This window comes from Hemicordylus capensis, chromosome 6, assembly GCF_027244095.1.
Source record: "Hemicordylus capensis ecotype Gifberg chromosome 6, rHemCap1.1.pri, whole genome shotgun sequence".
Taxonomy (NCBI): Eukaryota; Metazoa; Chordata; class Lepidosauria; order Squamata; family Cordylidae; genus Hemicordylus; species Hemicordylus capensis.
Genome location: NC_069662.1, coordinates 108,190,990 through 108,212,757, shown reverse-complemented (window position 1 = coordinate 108,212,757; position 21,768 = coordinate 108,190,990). Strand labels below are relative to the sequence as shown.

At 41.5% G+C, this 21,768-nt stretch overlaps 2 protein-coding genes across 4 annotated transcripts in view; both read right to left on the bottom strand.

The window, feature by feature from the left end:
* Positions 1-21,768, bottom strand: part of TOP2B (DNA topoisomerase II beta) — a 95,567-nt gene that overhangs the window by 66,407 nt on the left and 7,392 nt on the right. For 2 of the 3 annotated variants that reach the window (XM_053263893.1, XM_053263895.1), the window contains exons 1-3: positions 12,980-13,318; positions 1,266-1,436; positions 941-1,031 (exon numbers count right to left, since the gene is read on the bottom strand). In XM_053263893.1, the coding sequence (XP_053119868.1) occupies positions 941-1,031; positions 1,266-1,436; positions 12,980-13,099 (382 nt within the window). In that variant the 5' untranslated portion in view covers positions 13,100-13,318. Of the gene's footprint in view, positions 1-940; positions 1,032-1,265; positions 1,437-12,979; positions 13,319-21,768 lie in introns of those variants that run through there. The other variant, XM_053263896.1, reaches the window with a different exon arrangement.
* The window catches only part of NGLY1 (N-glycanase 1), a 53,425-nt gene continuing 32,959 nt past the window's right edge, over positions 1,303-21,768 (bottom strand). The window contains exon 12 of the mRNA XM_053263898.1: positions 1,303-1,436. Within this exon, the coding sequence (XP_053119873.1) occupies positions 1,426-1,436 (11 nt within the window). The 3' untranslated portion in view covers positions 1,303-1,425. The remainder of the gene's footprint in view (positions 1,437-21,768) is intronic.

The window sequence follows — 21,768 nt, the reverse complement described above, 5'->3', positions numbered from 1 at the left end:
ATCATAATAAACTCTTGAATGTTTTAAACAAATGCATGCTCCTGACACGAAATAAGAACAAAAACAGAAAGATGTATAACCCAGACAAGTGTTGTTGGCGACACAAAAATAGTATTTTTGCTGAAGTCACTACTGAGCCAGATTCCTGCTACAAAACTATGGCAAGCTTGTAAAGCAGTGCCATTCACCAGTGGCCTCTTGACAATAAGAACCACCTCCAGACAACCAAGCACTGAACTGTTATAAAGGATTTGTTTTTCAAATCTTCTTAGGTCACAGATGATTAACATGGATATTTAGGCATTTAAAAAAAATTCTGTCAGTTTATTTACAGGGTTAAATTATGGTATTCCCTTTGCAGCTATATCCTTTACCATACACGGTATAAAATTGCAGACCGTATCACTACACAATTCCAGTGTTTCAGACAAAAGTGTAGGACTATCATAGCTGTAATGCTACCTGATCATTAGCCATGATTAAGGAATTAGGAATAGGCTGTGGAGCTACATGCTTCCCAGTCACCGTAACCATTAAGCTATTAGTGCCATTACAGAGATAATGCCATGGTTTGGTATTATGACTGTAGTTAATGTTTGCCACAGTTAACCCTAAGCTGGCTGCACTCTTAACACAGCATTTCAAAGCTTGCAAATAATGGATTAGGAGCACATCCGGTGAGGGTTAATTACTCATTACAGATATAACCCCAAACCACAATTAAGGTCAGTGGAGGCTGAGTGGAGGGAATTCACAAGATAGAGTGTGACTCTGAAAGGAAGCAATTTATAATCCCACAGTCCATTTCCGATCTCATAACCATGGTTAACAACTGGCTAGGGTATCTGCAATGGCCCTAAGTGTACCTATATTCTTCCATTTCTAAGCACACTGCAAATTCTAAGAGAGTTGTTCAAATGTTGTCATTATAAACACTTACCAAGAATTTCATCAAAGATCTTGTATAAACCAGGTACAAAGGTAACGTCTCTACAATTCATTCCTATATCTTCATCAAACACCCACATCAGCTACATATAAAGAAAATAAAAACTTTTAATTTTAAAGAAATGCTTACTGCTGTTGCTTTAAAATATTACAAAATGTATTTTAAACCTGAGTACAATTTGTTTTTGTCATTTTTGTACACACATACACCCAAAAATACTTTTAGATTGATGTCTGGGAATAAACAAACACCAACCAGTCTTGATATTTTCACTGAGAAATATTCCTCTTTAATAAGGATGAAAACTGAAATGCACCTGAGTTAAAGGTTCAACTGAACCAATGTATGTATCAGGACGGAGGAGAATATGCTCGAGTTGAGTCTTTTTCTGATACACCCTTTCAACAGACATCTTTTTTGAGTCATTTTTACTGATGTGTTCAGATTCTTCTTTCTTTGAAGCATTGTTCTGATTATCAAACAGTGTCTGAAAAGAAGTATAGAAGCATAAGTAAGCTTCATTCCTATTGTATATTAAATTTTCTGCAACTGTAAATAAGCCTTATTTATTTAACACATTTGTATACTGTACTGCCCAAAACTTACATCTCTAGGTGGTTTACAACAAAACAACAGAAATTAAAACAAAATTTAATATGTTAAAATATTAAAATAATTTAAAACTTAATACAATGTTAAAATATTAAAAACTGTAAATCTAATTAAAAGCCTGGGTGAACAAATGTGTCTTAACTGACTTTTTAAGTTAGAGATGGGGAGACTTGGATTTCAACAGGGTATGCAGCAATAAAACAACTTTCTAATACTGCTTTGTGAAAACTGACTATGAAAAGTAGATTTAAAACTTATAAAGTAGTTCTTTCAAGCCCAACCTCAAGTTTCCCCCCCTCCCAATTCTTGCAAAAAAATTCAAGTCTCAGATACACCTTTTCCATATTTGGTAGATGTGCTCGCATATTGTTGGTTTCAGTACAAGATTTTTTATAAACTTGTAACTAATCTGCCATTAATCTTTCCCATGTCCTACTGCTGTTTCTCCTGGGTTCTCTAAAAGACTCTGGTCAGAACTGAAAGAGCTATTTTGGAATTTTTGACTGCACTCTGAACAGCAAACCCCCATGCCCTATCAACATGGTTTTGAAAACACCCTGAATTTCAAAAGGTGGTTGTCACAGAAGGCTGGTCCAAGGTTTGCCACTATATGAATAAGCCTTTGAGGATGTCTTAGCTCACCCACCCCCTCATTCAACCTTTCCATTGTTTACAGAAAGCTATGATTTGCCATCTCATTCAAAACAACATACTATAATATGAATTGCTCCAAATCAGGTAGAGAAAAATTCAGTACACACAGAGGGTTGGCTTGTGAGCCTGAGACTCCCTGAAGTCTCATTCACATAGTACCAGACTACGACTTTATCCCTGAACCAGCCCAGAGAATGGAAAGTTGCTATTCAAAATTACCCTGAACGTGTGCAGAACCGGGTGGCTCTTGCAATCCCAACTTCTATCCTAAACTAGCTGGATGGGGTGGGGGGGGCGGGATATAATAATTAAAAGGTATATTTACTGTAACAACCATAACAATAACAAGGAATAGTAACAAGATTCCAGAAACAATAGCTTCACAGGAGCTCTTGTGAAAAATCTTGAGAATCTCCCTGCTAGATGGCAACCAGATGGCATGCACAATCTCTCTAAAGTGTACACATATACAGATCTGTACGCACATGCAGTTATGCACATGTTTCTTTCAATGCATGTACATAGTGAGAATTCTATCTGTATCTTGCAGATAGACTTGAGGGGGCCTGGACCAAATTCACTTTTGAAGTGAATGCACGTAGAGTTGGTTAAAAAAAACAAACCTCTTTACTAAAACAAATTGACAACACTAAACAACACTGATCCAAACACAATCAGCAAAGTACAACAAACCACAATTCATCAATCCATCCAAACTCTAGTATTCTCCGAGATAGGGAAACAACCATAATTTTCCTGATTAGTGTAAAGAATAAAATCTGACTAAATTACATAAAAGGCATTATTTGTAGTCTGGTTCGAACATGACTGAATAATATTGGTTAGCTTTTCTGAGATCTCAGTATGTCACAGGTTCTTGTACCAAATATTCATCAACATGGTTTGATTTTTCCAGTGTTTGGCTATAGCTAACCTGGCAGCTGTCACCATATACACAATTAATTTTTTTGATGTCACATCTGTGCTGACCCCAGAAAATACATTGACTAATGCAAGCTAGGGGCATAATCCTATTTTCTGATTTGTAATCCTGCACATCTCTGTGAATATCTCTGTCCAAAAGGATAAAACCCTAGGGCAGGTCCACCAAAGATGAAAATAGGTACCCTTCATCCCACAACCACTCCAGCAAAGCGGAGAGCAGACTTTTTGGATATATGGAACATAGGAAACTGCCATATACTGAGTCAGACCATTGGTCTATCTAGCTCAGTATTGTCTTCACAGACTGGCAGTGGCTTCTCCAAGGTTGCAGGCAGGAATCTCTCTCAGCCCTATCTTGGAAAAGCCAGGGAGGGAACTTGAAACCTTCTGCTCTTCCCAGAGCAGCTTCATCCCCTGAGGGGAATATCTTGCAGTGCTCACACATCAAGTCTCCCATTCATATGCAACCAGGGCAGACCCTGCTTAGCTATGGGGACAAGTCATGCTTGCTACCACAAGACCAGCTATTTTTACTGGGGTCAGGTACCATCTATGGAAAACTTTGAGAAAGTTCTCCTTAATTTGGGCTGAAGAAGAAGTAACTGGCTTCCATTTCAATATGTTTGTCCACTCCTGAGCTTTGATTTCCTGTTGGAAGTCATTTTCCCAAGATGTCTTAAGGCTGGGCTGTGGATTAAATGTGTGGTTTATAACCAAATCACATAATTTTGAAACCGTACCCTTGAGGGCGTCTGGGGCTTCCAAAACCAGTACTTCAAATGTTGTTAGTTGCCTATTAACTTGTGCTGTTATTTCTGGGTTGGTGAATGCATGTAGAGTCATTCACACATAAACATGTACAGACATTTGTACACACACACACACACACACACACACAAAACGCCTGCATAGAGCTATCATGTTTACAATTCTAGACTGTACCAACTTTCCCATTTTTTACAATGTTGCAATCTCCTGAGATGCAGTATTTGGAACCACATGTTTCAAACTGTTTCTGCCTAATTATATTTACAGCGTCTTAATTGCTTTAATTTTATACATCACCATAATACAAAACAAAATGGCCAAAACTATTTTCAAGATCTGGCCTGGATAAAACTATTACAATGTTTCTTGGTTACTTTTCTTTTAGTGCAGAGAAACATAAAGACTTAAAGACTTGCTTGATATCTAGAAGAATCTCATCCCCTTAAAAATAAAAAGGATGAGGGAATCCACATAGCAGATTTAAAAGAAATACAACCAAAGCCACACCGTACTCATGCAGTTGTAGTTCTTATCATGTAGCATCACACACTTCATACAACATAGATGGCATCATGCCCAAGGTCAAAGAGATAAATCTGATACAACCTCTATCACCCATGCTAACTTGGTAAAGAGGCACCTTTCAACATGGTAATTCTCTTTATTTAGCAGGGGAGAGTAACTGGCCCTATCCACTCCCAGCACAGTACCTCCAGTGACTGCTGCTGTTGTCCGTTTTATGTTTCTTTTTAGATTGTGAGCCCTTTGGGGACAGGGTTCCATCTTATTTATTTATTATTTCTCTGTGTAAACTGCCCTGAGCCATTTTTGGAAGGGCAGTATAGAAATCAAATAAATTAATAATAATAAATAAATATCACATGGCATGACTGCATCACACCACCACCCTCCATATGTAAAGTTAAGTATGTCAAAGATTGCTGTTTCAGAGCATGTACATAGCCAGAAAGCTTGCAATTTGAAAAGCAACCATCACCAGTTATATTGGCTATCTTAACTGCCTCCACTCCTGGAAAACAGAATTTGGACACTGGATACTACTATATCTCCATTTGACCATAATAATGTATTTTATGTGTGCCTGTCCTTGAAGAGGGCTTCACATTTCCAGATGGTGTAAACAGGGATTGGCAGCCTATGACATAAATGCCAAAGGTGGCAAATGAAATGATTTTGAGTGGTATCCACACTGCTAGGATCAGCTACTGTAATACCTGCTGTCTGACTCAGCTGGCATGTCACTGCTTAATGTAGCAGGCAGCAGACATGCAGGGATGGTCTCTCTGGCTCTGCCAGCTGGCTGCCTCTCTCTGAAAAAATTAATGTGTACACATGAGACAAGGCCAGCTGGCACAGCCAGAAAGCAGTGTTCCCTCTAACAGGAACTGCCAAATGCTGTTGACTACAACTCCCAGCATCCCAGCTGCAATAGCTTTGCTTTGGGATTATGGGAGTTGTATTCAATAACATTTGGGAATCCCTGTTAGAGCGAACACTGCCAGAGAGCCTGCCACTGCTGACCCTGCAAGTTTGCTTCCTGCTACAGAAAGGTGTTTCATGCCAGCCAGAGGCAAGCAATGGGCATCATAGTGGCTGGTCTTCCTCATGCATGTGCACTCTCTGCTCTCCAGCATCTAACTTCTATGCTTTGACTTCTCCCAAAATGGAGGAGACAACGTACAAAAGGTTTGCTGAATTATAGACAGACCAGCTGATGATACTTTATGTCGGCTGGAGAACAGTGCTAACCACCACCAAAAATAAAGATGGCAATCAGTGCAAGGCTTCCAGCCTGGAGGTAACTGAGCAAAGAGGCACCTTTTAAAGTAGTGGTTCTCTTTATTAAGCAGGGTGAGAGCAACTGGCCCTATCCATCCCCAACCCAGCATCCTCCCAGTGGCTGTTGCTAGAGTCTATCTTTTGTGAACCCTTTAGAGACAGGAAGCCATCTTTATTTTTATTTCTCTATGTAAACTGTTTTGGGAACTTTTATTGAAAAGTGGTATAGAAATATTCTTTGTCGTCATTGAGGTAAGTCCAGTGGCCAGAGGCATAGCCAATGATGTGGGGGGTGAGACCAGCAAGGCGAGAATACCAACTTCATTACAAGCAGCACCCCTCCTCAGGCCAATCCTGAAGCCTTCGCACACCACTTCTGAAAGGTTGCTGACCCCTGGTGTAAAACACTGCTTCTTAACCTCTGGGTTGAGAGCTGGGTTGCAAGACCACTTATAACTTGCAGTAGCCACCTGTTAGGTCTCCGGAACAGATCAAAATGCTAGCTTTTATCTTGAAAACCATCAGCTGGGATCTACATACCACAAAAATGACTCCTCCCACATGAAAACCACTACCCTCATCCCCTATACACTTATTCATATCTTTTGGAGGAGCCCTAAGTACAATAGCATCATTTAAAGTATGAAGCATGGCAGGACACTCTCAGGCCTTCAACACTGTTCCAAGGCCATGAAACATCTTCCATCAAGTATATAGTTGTGGATCCCTGCTAGTTTCAGAAAGAGATGGAAGATAATACTCAGTTTTTTAAGCTGCCTCTAAGTCTCTGGTGAAATGGGGAAGTTTAAAATAATAATAAATTATTAGAACTGCCACCCCAAATATGTTTTCTACTTTTAATGCTCAAGGATACTCACAACACACAAACAGCAAGATGTACAATGCTGCAGATCCACCCCACCCACACAACCATTGCATATAGTACTAACAGCTGTGTTTCATTTTGTATTTACAAATTCTAAAGCTACAGTCTTATGCATGCTTACATGGTAGTAAGCTTTATTGAACACAATAGGGCTCCCAGATGAACATGTTTCCTACAGCATAGGAGTAAATCTGTAAAATAGCTGTCTTTGAAGACAGGAGATGCTTCTGTTCATTAGTTTATGACAAGCTAGATTTTATAAGGTTTATGAATATCTGGATTAGTTTATTGTTAATGTTTGGACTGTATGTATATATTATGGTCAGTGACCACAAATAAACTGAATAGCTAGCCAAAGTTTGCTCCCGAATTATAATTTGGTAGAGGTTAGGTTACTGTGTTAAAAACATACTATATTTTCAAGATCATTATTTACAGCCCCATACAGAGAGATCCCATGTTAATTTTGTTAAATGCAACAAAGCTTATGGGTGACAAAGGAAATCATGGTACAGGTGAAACTCAAAAAATTAGAATATCGTGCAAAAGTTCATTAATTTCAGTAATGCAAATTAAAAGATGAAACTGATATATGAGATAGACGCATTACATGCAAAGCGAGATAAGTCAAGCCTTAATTTGTTATAATTGTGATGATCATGGCGTACAGCTCATGAAAACCCCAAATCCACAATCCCAGAAAATTAGAATATTACATGAAACCAATAAAACAAGGATTGTAAATAGAACAATATCGGACCTCTGAAAAGTATAAGCATGCATATGTATTCAGTACTTGGTTTGGGCCCCTTTTGCAGCAATTACTGCCTCAATGCGGCATGGCATGGATGCTATCAGCCTGTGGCACTGCTGAGGTGTTATGGAAGACCAGGATGCTTCAATAGCGGCCTTCAGCTCTTCTGCATTGTTTGGTCTCATGTCTCTCATCCTTCTCTTGGCAATGCCCCATAGATTCTCTATGGGGTTCAGGTCAGGTGAGTTTGCTGGCCAATCAAGCACAGTAATCCCATGGTCATTGAACCAGATTTTGGTACTTTTGGCAGTGTGGGCAGGTGCCAAGTCCTGCTAGAAAATGAAGTCAGCATCCCCATACAGCTCGTCTGCGGAAGGAAGCATGAAGTGCTCCAAAATCTCCTGATAGACGGTTGCGTTGACCCTGGACTTAATGAAGCACAGTGGACCAACACCAGCAGATGACATGGCTCCCCAAATCAACACAGACTGTGGAAACTTCACACTGGACTTCAAGCATCTTGCATTGTGTGCCTCTCCATTCTTCCACCAGACTCTGGGTCCTTGGTTTCCAAATGAGATGCAAAAGTTGCTCTCATCAGAAAAGAGGACTTTGGACCACTGAGCAACAGACCAGTTCTTTTTTTCTTGAGCCCAGGTAAGACGCTTCTGACGTTGTTTGTTGTTCAGGAGCGGCTTGACAAGAGGAATACGACATTTGAAGCCCATGTCCAGGATCCGTCTGTGTGTAGTGGCTCTTGATGCACTAACTCCAGCCTCAGTCCACTCCTTGTGAAAGTCCCCAACACTTCTGAATGGCCTTTTCCTGACAATCCTCTCCAGGCTGCGGGCATCCCTGCTGCTTGTGCACCTTTTTCTTCCACACTTTCCCCTTCCACATAACTTTCTATTAATGTGCTTTGATACAGCACTTTGGGAACATCCAACTTCTTTTGCAATTACCTTTTGAGGCTTTCCCTCCTTATGGAGGGTGTCAATGATGGTTTTCTGCACAACTGTCAAGTCAGCAGTCTTTCCCATGATTGTGATTCCTAATGAACCAGACTGAGAGACCATTTAAAGCAGGCATCCCCAAACTGCGGCCCTCCAGATGTTGCTGAACTACAACTCCCAGCATCCCTAGACACAATTTTTTGTGGCTGGGTATGCTGGGAGTTGTAGTTCAGCAACATCTGGAGGGCCGCAGTTTGGGGATGCCTGATTTAAAGGCTCAGGAACTCTTTGCAGGTGTTATGGATTGATTAGCTGATTAGAGTGGGACACCTGGAGCCTAGACTGTTGAACCTTTTCACAATCTTCTAATTTTCTGGGATTGTGGATTTGGGGTTCTCATGAGCTGTACGCCATGATCATCACAATTATAACAAATTAAGGCTTGACTTATCTCGCTTTGCATGTAATGCGTCTATCTCATATATCAGTTTCACCTTTTAATTTGCATTACTGAAATTAATGAACTTTTGCACAATATTCTAATTTTTCTAGTTTCACCTGTATTTGAACAGCAGCTATTTGCTGTAAACCACCTAGAGTCTTCAATAGTGGGTGGTATAGAAATATGTTTAATAAATAATGTTAAATATTTACAAAATGAAATAATTAGGGCCACTCTCTCACTTATTGACATATAAATTTCAGAAAGGTCTGAAGTATCATGACAACAGCAGTAGTATAATCTGGAACTTGTGTCTTTACATGCATGTTCTTCACAATACAGCAGTCTTGAGGATGCAGCTCAGGACCTTTACTTAATAGCTGCATATTGCTACTATAGCCTGTATAATTAGTGCATTAATCACAGACCAAAGGAGTTTAAGTGCAGTTCTTTTAGACAAAAATGCAGTACAAGAAAAGAGGACTTCATGGGTGCCACAATACCAATGTGAATATTTATTTTGTTTTTGTGGTACATCTTACTCTAAATTAGCATGTGTTGTGTAGAAACTTGAAAAAACATAGGTCCAAAATAAACTTTTTGTGATATTGTGAAAGAGTCCCGTTTGAATGTTCATTAAAGAAAAAGGTTTTTTGTTATGAAAGGGTGGGTATTAAAGTTATATCATTAAGGCCATATGTTCCTTATAATCTCAACCCTAGTGCTGGAAATCAGAAACCCTCTGGCAAGGGTATAACAGAGACAAGAGCAGTTGCCACCTCATTGCTTGAAGAGATGGCTCATTAAATCATATACACATCACTCACAATGAAGAAATACGTTCCAGTTTAACTTTAATATCCACTGGGGGGGGGGGATGTGGGGAAAAACCCATGCATCCAGTTTCTACAATTTATTCAAATATTTATTCAGGACAGAACAGGTTTCAGTCCCACAAAATAAGCTATATTTGTGTATTAAGTTAAAAAAACATTTAAGCACTATGCAAAATTTAGAAGAAAAATATTTCAATACAGAAGTTATAACTCCACTGATGTACAGGTGTTATCCAGAGAGTACCAAAATACTTTGTTGACAGGGGTGCTCATATTCATAAAAGTCAAACCAATATTTAAAAACCTGCAAATTGGACAAATATAGGTTTTGAATTTTACAGGAACTGCATCATTCACATGCTCTGCTCTGCATCCAATTTTAGCATTTCTGTAGAATACAAGTGGCAGATGAGAGTGACAGAAGGGGCAATCTTGTAGCATAATACATATACTTGAAAATGAAAAAAGGATAATAAGGATGCATTAGTGTGGGAATATGATTTAACATCATGAGGAAGAGAAATGTGAATTCTGGAGACTTTTGCAAACATCTTCTGTATGTTTTCAAACAACCTTGAGAAGGGAGTAAGACTTAACCAAAGTTAAAGACGTTTATAAAGTAAGCTAAAGTGTGCCGTCGAGTCAGCGTAGACTCCTGGCAACCACAGAGCACTGTGGTTGACTTTGGTAAAACACAGAAGGGGTTTACCATTGTCTCCTCCTGCGCAGTATGAGATAATGCCTTTCAGCATCTTCCTGTATCGCTGCTGCCCGATATAGGTGTTTCCCATAGTCTGGTAAAAATACCAGTGGGGATTCAAACCGACAACCTTCTGCTTGTTAGTTGAGCATTTCCCCGCTGTGCCACTTAAGGTGGATAAGGACATTTATAGCCTACTGATTAAAACAGACAAACAAAAACTTAAGCATGCACTTATTTCTCTCCTATTGAAATCAATAAGATCCAAAGTGCGTAACTTTGGTTGGAATGTGTCCTTGCTTTTTTAGAAGGAGACAGCACTGACAGGCATCTGTCAGAATTTTGAAGTCAAGCTATTTGATTATTATTTGGTTTAGTCTCTCATGTAAATGCAGAATTATTGTGCATAACTCTCTCTCTCACAATTACTAGAGTATCTCTTCGCCAAAGAATCCACCCAATATACTGTTTGCACATTATGTTGTCCTTTAGTGGTGTATCTGTGACCCAGCCCATTTTTAACATCTATATGAAGTTACCATTTTGATACAAATATTGTAAAGCACTGAAAGATCACTCTGAGCCCAGAAAGAACAAGCACTGTGGAAGTAGCAAACTGACAAAATACAATATTATTTAGATACCACTTTTCAACAAAGATGTTATCAAAGTGGTTTAAAAAGCAAAAAGGAATGAGAAGATGATTGTTTGACTGGAAATATATTAGTAATAAAGGTAAATAAAGTGAAGTGATGTTCAATGCATCACAAAACAAATGACTGACTTTACTATATTAGCAATCTGCAAAGTTTCAAACTAACTGGGAAGTTACACATATGAGAAGATTGTCAGTATGTCCATGATATATGTTTGGTTCCGGTTGGATCTTCTTGGAACATATCAGGAAGAGTGAACACAGTTCACACATCATCTCTAACAGTGACCTGAATTAGGTTTCTGCCTCCACCACATTTCTTTAAAGCTTCCCCATAGTATCCAGACAAACACTGATAGAATGCAAACCTACCACTGTTAATGTACCTACCGCTGTTAATACCACTGAAAACCTACCACTGTTAGTGGCAGGCTGGGAGCACTTTTCTGCAAGCAGATTTCTTTACTGCTTGCAGCCTAATCTTTTAAATGACAAGTTGCCATACCTACCCTTGAGTAGATCTGCTCATGAGGAGGAACACTCCAGCAGAAAGAAGCCCTTCCCTGCCCACAGAATTATTCATGATGGACTTACCAGTAGATCTACTCTATGGTCCAGTCAACTGCTTGACCAAGCAAGCTGGAGCATTTTACAATAGTATCTGTTCAGCTCTGTGCCCACACAAGGAAGAATAGTTGCCTTTCTTTGTCACAGAAAGTAGCATACAATTTAGCACTTTTATGTACCTAAACTTTGTATCAAGATATATTCCATAACAAGCCTCAGTGCACTTTATTTTAAAGAATGGCTGTCATTTATAAAAGTATATTATAGGTCACTTGCAGAAACTGACACTTTCCAATTTAAAAAGAAAAAGAAACAGCAGCACCTAGATACTTCCCTTTACTGGAAACCTAGACTTAGAATATAACACAAATATTTCAGAGCAAGAGTCCAAACGAAATTAGGGCACTACGTTTCATTAGTACATAGGCCTCTAGAACAGTTTCTCAATCTTGGGTCTCCCAGATGTTATTGGACTTCAGCTCCCATAATCGCCAGCCCCAATGGCCTTTGGTTGGGGATCATGGGAGCGGAAGTCAAACATCTGGGGACACAAGGTTGAGAACCCCTGCTCTAGAACTTCAGTCAGTTCCTTTTGACACAGAAGCTGCTGCTTTGCCACCACTGTGCTGTGTTGTATTTTCCTGTCAGTTACATTAAGGATGTGACCCCGACCTGAACTCCCTACTGAACAAGAGAAACAGAAGGAAATTAGTTACTGGGGGTCGGGCGGGTGGTGGGGGAGGCTGTCTCCATTCAACTTTCTTCTTGCTCCTGCATTCTTTCCAGAGGATATCTTTGAAGAGGACCAGAAAGGCATCTCATTCTTATATTAACATCCAGATATCTGCAGATTTCTCTTAGGACACACCTGCTCAGGATTAGTTAACTTTCCCCTTCTCACAAAATTCACACTTACAAAATTATAGTTTTTATATCAAGATCCAGAATAGCAAAAAGAAAAAAAGGGGGGGGGGCTTGCTTCTGTCATTTTGTGTAAGTGTACTGAAGATTAAAATCTATGGGACCTTTAATTTGCCTCAGCCTTTCCCTCTGGGGAATCTGGAAACTAAAAGTGGCACTTTTCTCAGCAAGGTCCAACTGACCAACCCGGGCACATAACCTATAGTTTGTAATCGAGCACACTGCTAACACAAGTGGATGCTTCACGCCCCCTTTCACTCTGAAGTAATAAACCCTGCAGACCACACTCCCCAAATTCTAGGCAGTTTGGCCTGCTATCCATCGAGGCCACAACTCCCACTGCCTCCCAAATCCAAGCCCCCCACCACGATCTATAGTCCTCCTCTCTCCCCGCTGCGTCCCCATCCCAATAAGCATCTTTGCTCCTCCATTATTCTCCCGAGGCCTTCCTCCTCTCATTTGAGGCCAGGCCAGCTAAGAAAGGAACAGACGCCGGGGAGGGGAAAAATAGAGAGGAAAAAATACCAGGCAACTTACCACCCAGGTTAGACCCCCGCTGCCACTGCCGCCGCCGCCGCCGCCGCCTCCTCCTCCACCACCACCGCCGCCGCCGCCGCCTCCACCACCTCCTCCTCCTCCACCTCCCGATTTTGCCATCTTTTGGCCCTCGCCTCAGTATAAATAGTAATAAATTACAGTGGCTTTTAAAAAGCGGAAAAAATAAAAAAGCCTGGGCCGGCACAGGCTTGCAGACACACTCACAATCTTGTCCTCCTGCAACACAGATAGGGGTGGGGGATGGGGGGGAAGGGGGGATTCCTTCCACACAGAAAAAGATCTCCTGCCACCCAGCGCGCGCCCACACACACAGAATCAAGCGGGCCCCAAGGTTCCCCTCACGCTAATGCGCGCGCGCGCGCGCACACACACACACACACAACGAGACGCCCCCCCCCTTCCCACAGACCCTCACTCTGCCTGTGGCGAGCGCGCCGCGCACCCATACAGCGCGAGCTGCCACCGGCGCCCCCCCCCCTCCGTCACTCAGCCGCGCGCTCCCACATACAGCTTCCCTTCAAACGTCGAGAGCGCGCACGCATCCATACACACTCCTCCACACACAACGCGTTCCCCCTCACTCACACCCGTACGCACGCACACTCCCCCTCCCAAGGCTCGCGCTCAGGGCCACGGACGTTTTTATTTGACGCTTGAGCCGAAAAGCTGCGGTTTAAAACCAATGTTTTTATAATAATTAGGAAGAAATTTAAAAATGGCCGGCGCCTGAGAGACTGGAAACCGGCCCGTGAGGGCCCAGGATGCGTCGCAGACCTCTATATTATAAAAAGCTTCGGTTCTGCCGCCGCCCTCGGAGGCAACAGATGTGCGGGCGTCGGCGCAGACGGGCCCGGCTTTAGCAACTCGCCCGCAAGCCGCCCAGGAGGTCCGAGCTGCCAACAGCCAAAATTAAAGGGCCTCCCCGGCACTCCGTCCGCGGCGAGGCCCGAACCCTGAGACAATAACTGCGCCGCCCCCGTCCAGCATAACCACTGCAACCTCCAGGCACCCCGGCCCCGCCCTCTCTCCGTCCGCCAATGACAAGGGAGAAGAAACCGCGCAGTGCCTACCTCTAGCCAATCAGGAAAACATTCAGAAGCTGGTGCGCTAACGTCACCGCGTGTGGTAACTACCCGGCTGACTATCTCCAGCAACTGCGTCGTCCTCCAGGGGTAGTTAAACTGAGGCTAGGATGCCGCGGGGAAAGTGAAATAGAGGCGAGTGAACCTGGTGCCTGATGGGGCTCCCTTCCGCTGAGGAGCTTCAGGTTAAGACGTCCGTCGTGGCTCTCTAAAGTCCGAACTCATGGAGAATTAGATACGCCTAAACCTTTGAAATGAATGTTAGGCGTACTTCGTTCTTGGAGCGAATGGGTGAATAGTGTCTTTTAGTCTGATTTATATGTGGAACTTGACTGTCAGAAACCACAGTTCAATGGGACGTTTCCTGGTCACAGTTCGATCTCCACCACCACACAAAAACACAATAATGCAACCACATTTACTCAAAAACTTAATCTAATTCAATGCAATTTAATTTTTTTCTGAGTTCCTTGTGGGAAGTAAGTTGATGGGCAAGACAGAACCGATGGATCCAACTGATTTTAAAAATAAAACATACGCTAATAATGCAGAGTCTCGGTGAGCTGTGTAAATTTGGTAGAAAACACAGCAAACAGACACCACACATAGGACCCCAGCATGAAGTTAATCATACAAAACTTTAAACTGTTTAGGGAGAGGGACAACTGAAAATTGAGTTATGACAGGAATGCACTTTCACTTTCTCTACTGCCAGTTTTCTCCAGCTAAAGCAACATAGAGACATTAAACTGGTTAACAAATTCCAGTACTCTGAAAATAAGACTTCTCTGTATTATAAACTATCTAATACAGATATCATAGTACTATTTTTAATATAGAGTACTATTATAGATACTATAGTAGATACTATTTTTCTATAGATATAGAAAGTATCTCTGGGGAGGGGAGATTTTAAAAAGAAACTTAGTATCTGTTAATTCACATTAGCTATTCAGTGTTTCAGTATCACCAAAGGCTGGCTTTAAGTATTTATTTTAGCCTGTCTAGAAAATCGAATCCATAAATTTTTTAATGTGGGCATTGGACTGAATTCAGTCACCCCAAGACTTCTGTTTACATGGACAGTAGAAGTGTTCATGTGGTTCTTATGATTCATCCACATCCACACTGCTGGGTCCCATTGAACTGCCTGGATGCATCTTTCGATTCAAAGGGGATAATATCCCTATTCAGGACCATCAAATCTTATGCATAGCTAGTTGCTGTTCAGTTTTGGATAACTGTTTGTAATTTGTAGTTGCCAACCAATGCGAGAAAAACTGGTTGGCTTTTTCTTTGTTTCTTGTAAATGTTTTGGAACCATTTGCCAGAAAAGCAAAGACCAAGGCCACGCCCCATGGCTTTTTAAGGTGAATAGTCTGATTTCTACTCAAAGGTTCTACCTAAAATCTATTGTCATCCACCCTCTGGCTATCAAAATATGCTGTACTGTGCTCCCTGGAATACAAAAAATAAAAAAATAAAAAAATACAGAGCCCAAGCCCTTGGACCCACTGCTGGACCAGCTCTGGACTCTGCCCCTGGTGTTAGGAGTCAGCCCCCAGGCCCCGCCATATATATTCTCCCCTGCAAGAGTTGGCAAACCAAGTTCTGTGAAGAATGGTTGAAGGAGGTGGGCAAGTTTAGCCTAGAAAAGAGAAGATGGGGGAGGGGAGAGAGATGATAGCCTTTTTCAGATATCTGAAGGGCTGTCAGAAGGAATGGACTTGTTCTCTGTTTTTCCTGAGGGCAGGACTAGAACCAATAGATTGGAATCAGTATTCCCTTGAAGGCGTGTGCATGTGTGTGCACAGGGGCGTAGTAAGGTTGGAGTGGGCCCAGAGACAAAATTTTTAAAATGGGGCCCCCGCCCTCACTGAAGCTCAGCTCATGAAGAAAATAAATCTTAAATGAGGCTAAATAGTGGTAACAAAAAGCATAGTTGTGTGTATGTGTCTCTCTCTGTGTGTGCTACAATAGAACATCATCCTAATTTTTTTTAAGCTTTTGTAAATTGTGGACGATGCAAGTCATTTAATGGTACTAGAGAAAGACATGCTGTTCAGTTAGCTCTAGGTCTTAACACTCACATCAGTTTCGGAGGATGAATATAACTGAAGGAAGCCCAGGCGGGTGTGCAGCTGGGGGAGTCAGTCATGTGACTTGCCTCTGGGAGGCCCCCCAAGGCAGTGGGCCCCCAGACAACTGTCTTCCCTTGCCCTATTATAGTTACACCCCTGTGTGTGCACTCACATGTTTTTGATGTCCACTCAATTTTGATGTCAAATTTGATGTTAATTTTAGATCTCATTCAGGTTGAATCAGGAAGGCCCTACTCCAAATGCACATGCACACACACTACCTTGATACTGCTGGCCAGAATAGAACTCATTCTGCACAGAGATGGAAAAAACATTAGAGGGAACACTGGCTGGAATTACAAAATGCTGGGAGAGCGGCACATATGAGAATGGTAGCTGACTCAGCAAAACGCAGTGTGGTGGCAATTAACAGATTTTTCAGAACACAGGGAGCAGGTTTCATTCCTGCGGCTTTAAAACTGTATTCAGCAAAGGTTATCCCTCAGCTCTTATACGGGATCCAACTGGGACCTTATGCGAACTTTGGCATGCTAGAAAGAATTCAATCCGGCTTTTTGAGAGCTATCTTTGGGACTACAAGATGCACCTCAAATGTAACACTGCGCATGGAGGCCGGCCTCATAAAGATTGAATCTCGTGCCTGGCTTTTAATTATTTACTTTTGGTTGAGAGTCCACCTATGCCCGGTGGGCCTAATTCCTCAGTTTCTATCGTTAAACCCACAACCGCAGTGGTGCACTGTAGTTAGTAAAAAGCTTGCTGCTCTAGGAATAGACCCTGAACAACTGCTGGAGTTAGACTTGTCAAATGCGAAAAGAATAGTAAAACAGCGTTTGACAGATATTGAATTGCAAAATAACCGGGCCTCTTTGACAGAATTCTACAAAGGAGTAAGAACTAGATGGGATCTTTCACCAGCAAATTATTTGTCCCATATTACACTCAGCAAATTCCGGTGGGCATTTACAAGGGCAAGAACAAATTCTTTTCCCTCTGCATTATTAGCCGGGAGATACAGTGGTGTTCCCTTGGAAGAACGCTACTGCAGATGCGGCAGTGGGGAAATAGAATCTATTGAGCATATTCTATTATCCTGTAAATTACATAGGCAACCAAGGGAGCACTTAATTTTACCTCTGGTCTGTAAACAGACAGATCGATCTGCTGAACAACTTGTTAAATACTTACTTTCTGATGAAAATGTTTTAAATTTTAACTCCGTAGCCAAATTTTGTTATATTGCTTTTAAGATGTATAATGAGAACCTATAGAGTTTTCTATAAATTGTTCTGCTGTTTGCATGCATGGATTGTTTGGTCTGGGACTGTAAATAAAACTTGACTTGACAAGGAAGCAGGTTTAGGCAAGACATCAGGATGAATTCTAATGAAGAATTTTTAACAGTCTGCTTCATGCAGATGGTGGGCTCTCCTTTGCTGGAGATTGTCAAACAGAGGCTGGACAGTTATCTGTCAGAGATGCTGTAGCAGTTTCATGCTCTGAAAACCCTGTTTCATGCTCTGAACCCCTGGTTAGACTAGAAAGAAGACTTCTAAAGTCCCTTCCAGCTCTAAAATGTTATGGTTCTAGATAGATGTACTGTACCAACAACATGTTGCAAACCTTGATATTCTAGTTGTGCTGTATTTTCACAATTTAGAATACGAATTCAGTGAATTCATATTGGACTTGGCATCCCAGCTCCAAGCATATTTACTTGTAAGCAAGCCTAATTTATCAATACTTCTAGGCTTGGAATCACAGCTGACATAACTCAAAAAATCCAAATGCTCTTATTTAATCAATGTGGACAGTGGATAATCTTACTATGGTAATTGAATGCAAAATTATCATTCTGCTACATCCCCTCCTGAAGGACATTTAAATAAACTGGGAGGGGGAAATGGGGTAGAAGCAGCTCAGAAATTTCTTCTGATATACCATGATATATCCTTCCCTCCTACCCAATCTTAAAATAGAGGTAGCACAAGCTTTTTTCTTTTCTTTTCTTTTTGTACTTTTGGTACATGAACATTTCCCTTGCAGAGCAATGTGTACAAGAATATTAGCAACATTTTTTGCAAACCTTTCGTTGTCATCAATGTTTTCAAAATGTTTTGTACATCATAAAGGGATTGTACAGTATAATGCAACAGTATTTATGAAGCATGTTATAAAATAATTTTGTTTGTCATAGGTTCAAATACTGTTTTATTCACACAAGTTTGCTGAATAAGAGCATTGGATTCTTAAGTTTAATAAATAAATTTGTTTTTGCTTACATATGTGGATTGTTTTTCTGCTTCTTGCCACACACAAAAATGAAAGCCTCTATTACATGTGTCCTCAGGACTTAACTGAATTAGGAACTTTTTCACCAGAAGTAAATGCTGATATTTATAATCACACAAGTCCATCTTTAAAAAGAAATAAAAATTAAGTCATATGTTCATATATGTACTTTAAAAATTAGAGATGCTCGCATCATTGTAACTTGACAAAAAGGGTGTTTTTGATAAGAGTTTTATGTAAAGTACACGAAACAGCTTGTAAAAGTGTTTACCATTCTTTGGTACATACAGTCTGAAATGATGTACTTACCTGCTAGCACTTCTGTATGGCCAATGGAACTACACAAGAATGACGAAGCCTGAAGATTTTATGCGAATTGGATGTATGTTAGTCAAATACCTTAAGGATAGAATGTCTGTCTAACAGTGTAATACATACCATCTGGCCTCATGCATAATACAAAATGTAGCATTTCAATTAATGCTACATGTACACAACCTAGAGATGCACATATCAGGCAGTATGAAAATCTGACAGATAGATAGATAGATAGATAGATAGATAGATAGATAGATAGATAGACAGATAACTCTCTAGCAAGCTTTCAGCTTGAACACACAGGTTTCTTATGTCCTCTTCCTGGGATTTTGGGATGTGACATCAACTCCTTCCTCACCTTTCCCAAGCACAGCTTCAGTGTAGGGAAAGAGGGGAAATGGTACCTTTCCTGATTCACAGAGCGAGAGGCGATGCTTGCTTAATCTGAGTAAAGGGGGTTAGGTTTGCAGGCCTGGTCCTGATTCTTGTTCAGGCCTGGTCCTGCTTCTTGTGCTGGTAACTAATGGAGCAGGCAGAGAAGAAATGGTGTTTTGCAGGCATCACACAACATCTAGATAGGCTGCTAGGCAGTGCTGGGGAGGAGTCAGCTGTCATGGTGCAGGTTGGCACCAACGATGTTGGGAAATGTAGTTGGGAAGTCCTGGAAGCAAAATGTAGGCTGCCAGGTAGCATATTGAAGTCCAGGACCCCCAAGGTAGCATTATTACACACATGACCAGCAAGATAGGCAGAGTTGAGGAGTCTCAATGTGTGGATGAAATAGTGTTGCTGGGAGTAGGGGTTTCAATTTGTTAGGCACTGGGAGGAGGGGTTTCAATTTGTTCTGTCACATTTTGTGACAGGATAAGCCTGTACAAAAGAGATGGGCTCCACTTGAACCAAGATGGAACCAGACTACTGGCACTAAAATAAAAGAGGTTGCAGAGCAGCTTTTAAAATGACACATTGTGGGTAGCCAACAGGAGCTGGGCAGTATCCAGTTTGGCAAATACCATCCCTTAAGGTGTGAGGGTGAGGGTTAAGGTGTAAGGTGTGAGGGTTAACCCTCACCCTTAACCCTCACCCTCACACCAAATCAGAAAGGGACAGAGTAGAACCAAGTAAAGAGCAGACAGAAGGATGTACTAGCTGATCAAAGGGATCAAATGGCCATAGGAAAGACAACACACACCAGGTAAGAGATTCAGTATATAGGCATGGCTAACAAGTAAAGTCAAGGAAGCTATAAAGGGGAAGAAGAATTCCTTCAGAAATTAGGCCTGCCCAAATGAAGAGAACAGAAAGAAACACAAACTCTGGCAAAAGAAATGCAAGGAGACCATAAGGGGAGCGAAAAGAAAGTCTGAGGAACATTTAGCTAAAAGCATCAAGGGGGGAAAGAATGGGGTGCTTGCCACCCCATCTCCTTGGGTCTCCACTCACTCTCCTCGGCGGTGTTGAACCTGAGTCCTTAAAGAACTCAAATGTGAAATTGCTGACTTCCTTGAAAAAAAAAGTAACTTATATGGATGTGTACAAACTGAGGTTCATGCACAGGTTCAAAGCTGCCGAAGGGGTGGTTTCCAATGTTCCCCTGCAAATAAACAGGAGGGAGCCAGATGTTCCCCAGCAGTGTGCACTCCTGGTGTGAGCCACAAGTTTGATTCATTTTATGTCATCCAAATCTAGAAATGGAGGGTGGAGAATATCTGGTTCCCATTAACTCCTAACATTCTCTGCCAAACTTCAACTCTTGGTTACAGATGTCATGCAAATGTTGGGCAGCAGGAGTTGGGGGTGGGGACCTGACATTCTCAACTTGACATTTCCGGGTTCCGACAACATGGAAATGGCTGCTCATGCCAAGAGCATGCATTCTCTGGGAGCCAGGTTTTTGGCAGGATTATGGTAAGTCAGTACAGGTGTGCAACATTCATGAATATGCTCTAGCACTAATTTTTAAAAATCCCTTTATTTGGGGCTGAGCAGAACAGCCAGCCAGGGATAATGCCAAAGAGGAAGCAATACTTTTGGAAGGATATTCGGAATTATTTGCAGTTGCCTGTACTTAATACAGCCCCCAATTTTAGATGCATTCTTGTTCTAGCAAGTAACCAGTTTTGAGAACAACCACCCCAAGGAGCACCAAGTAAAAAGACAGCTATAAGCAAAATAACACTGACAGTCAAGTTCTTCTTGCCACCTTGCTGATTCCTGTGGCATCTGGATAAGAGCATCAAAAATTAAGTAAGAACTCAAGAGTTTTTTTCTGAACCAAATGGGGTGTTATTTAAGATATTAAGACCAAAGAACAAACCATGTGTATGTTCACAGATTTATTAACATCAAATCCTGTGGATAATGCAGGACTAATGTCCTGTAACTGTGCAGGGCAAGGGAGCCATGCGTGTCAGGTTACCAGAGGAATGTGATGAGACATGCTCATGAATCCATGAGACTCTAATTCAGGCTGTGGCAATTCTATGTTACCTAAGGCACAGACTCAAATACACACTTAATTTTGTTCCAGGTTGCTTAATCAAACCGGTGTTACAGCTTTCACTCTTAGATGTTCTGCAGGAATTAGCACTGAACACAGATCCATATACCAAACCTTTGTTTAACACACCCTAATTCTTGTGTTTAACACATCTTAGTCAAACGTAATGAAATCCTTGCAATCACTGAGCATAAAGATCCAGCTCCCCTCAGTTTTGTTTAGCAATAAGTTGCAAGCTAAATCTTGGATGCCCTGGAGAGCAGAGACAGCTTTGCAGTGATTGGCTGCCCCTGTTAGTACCTGTGTCCCAGGAAAGTCTAATTCAAGAGGAATCAGCTTGCCTGGTGGAACTTAGAGACTCAACATGTATACTCCTTTACTCTTGGAGTAGAGGATGGGGCTGCTCTGGGAAGAGCACCTGCATGCTTTCATGCAGAAGGTTCCAAGTTCCCTCCCTGGCATCTCCAAGATAGG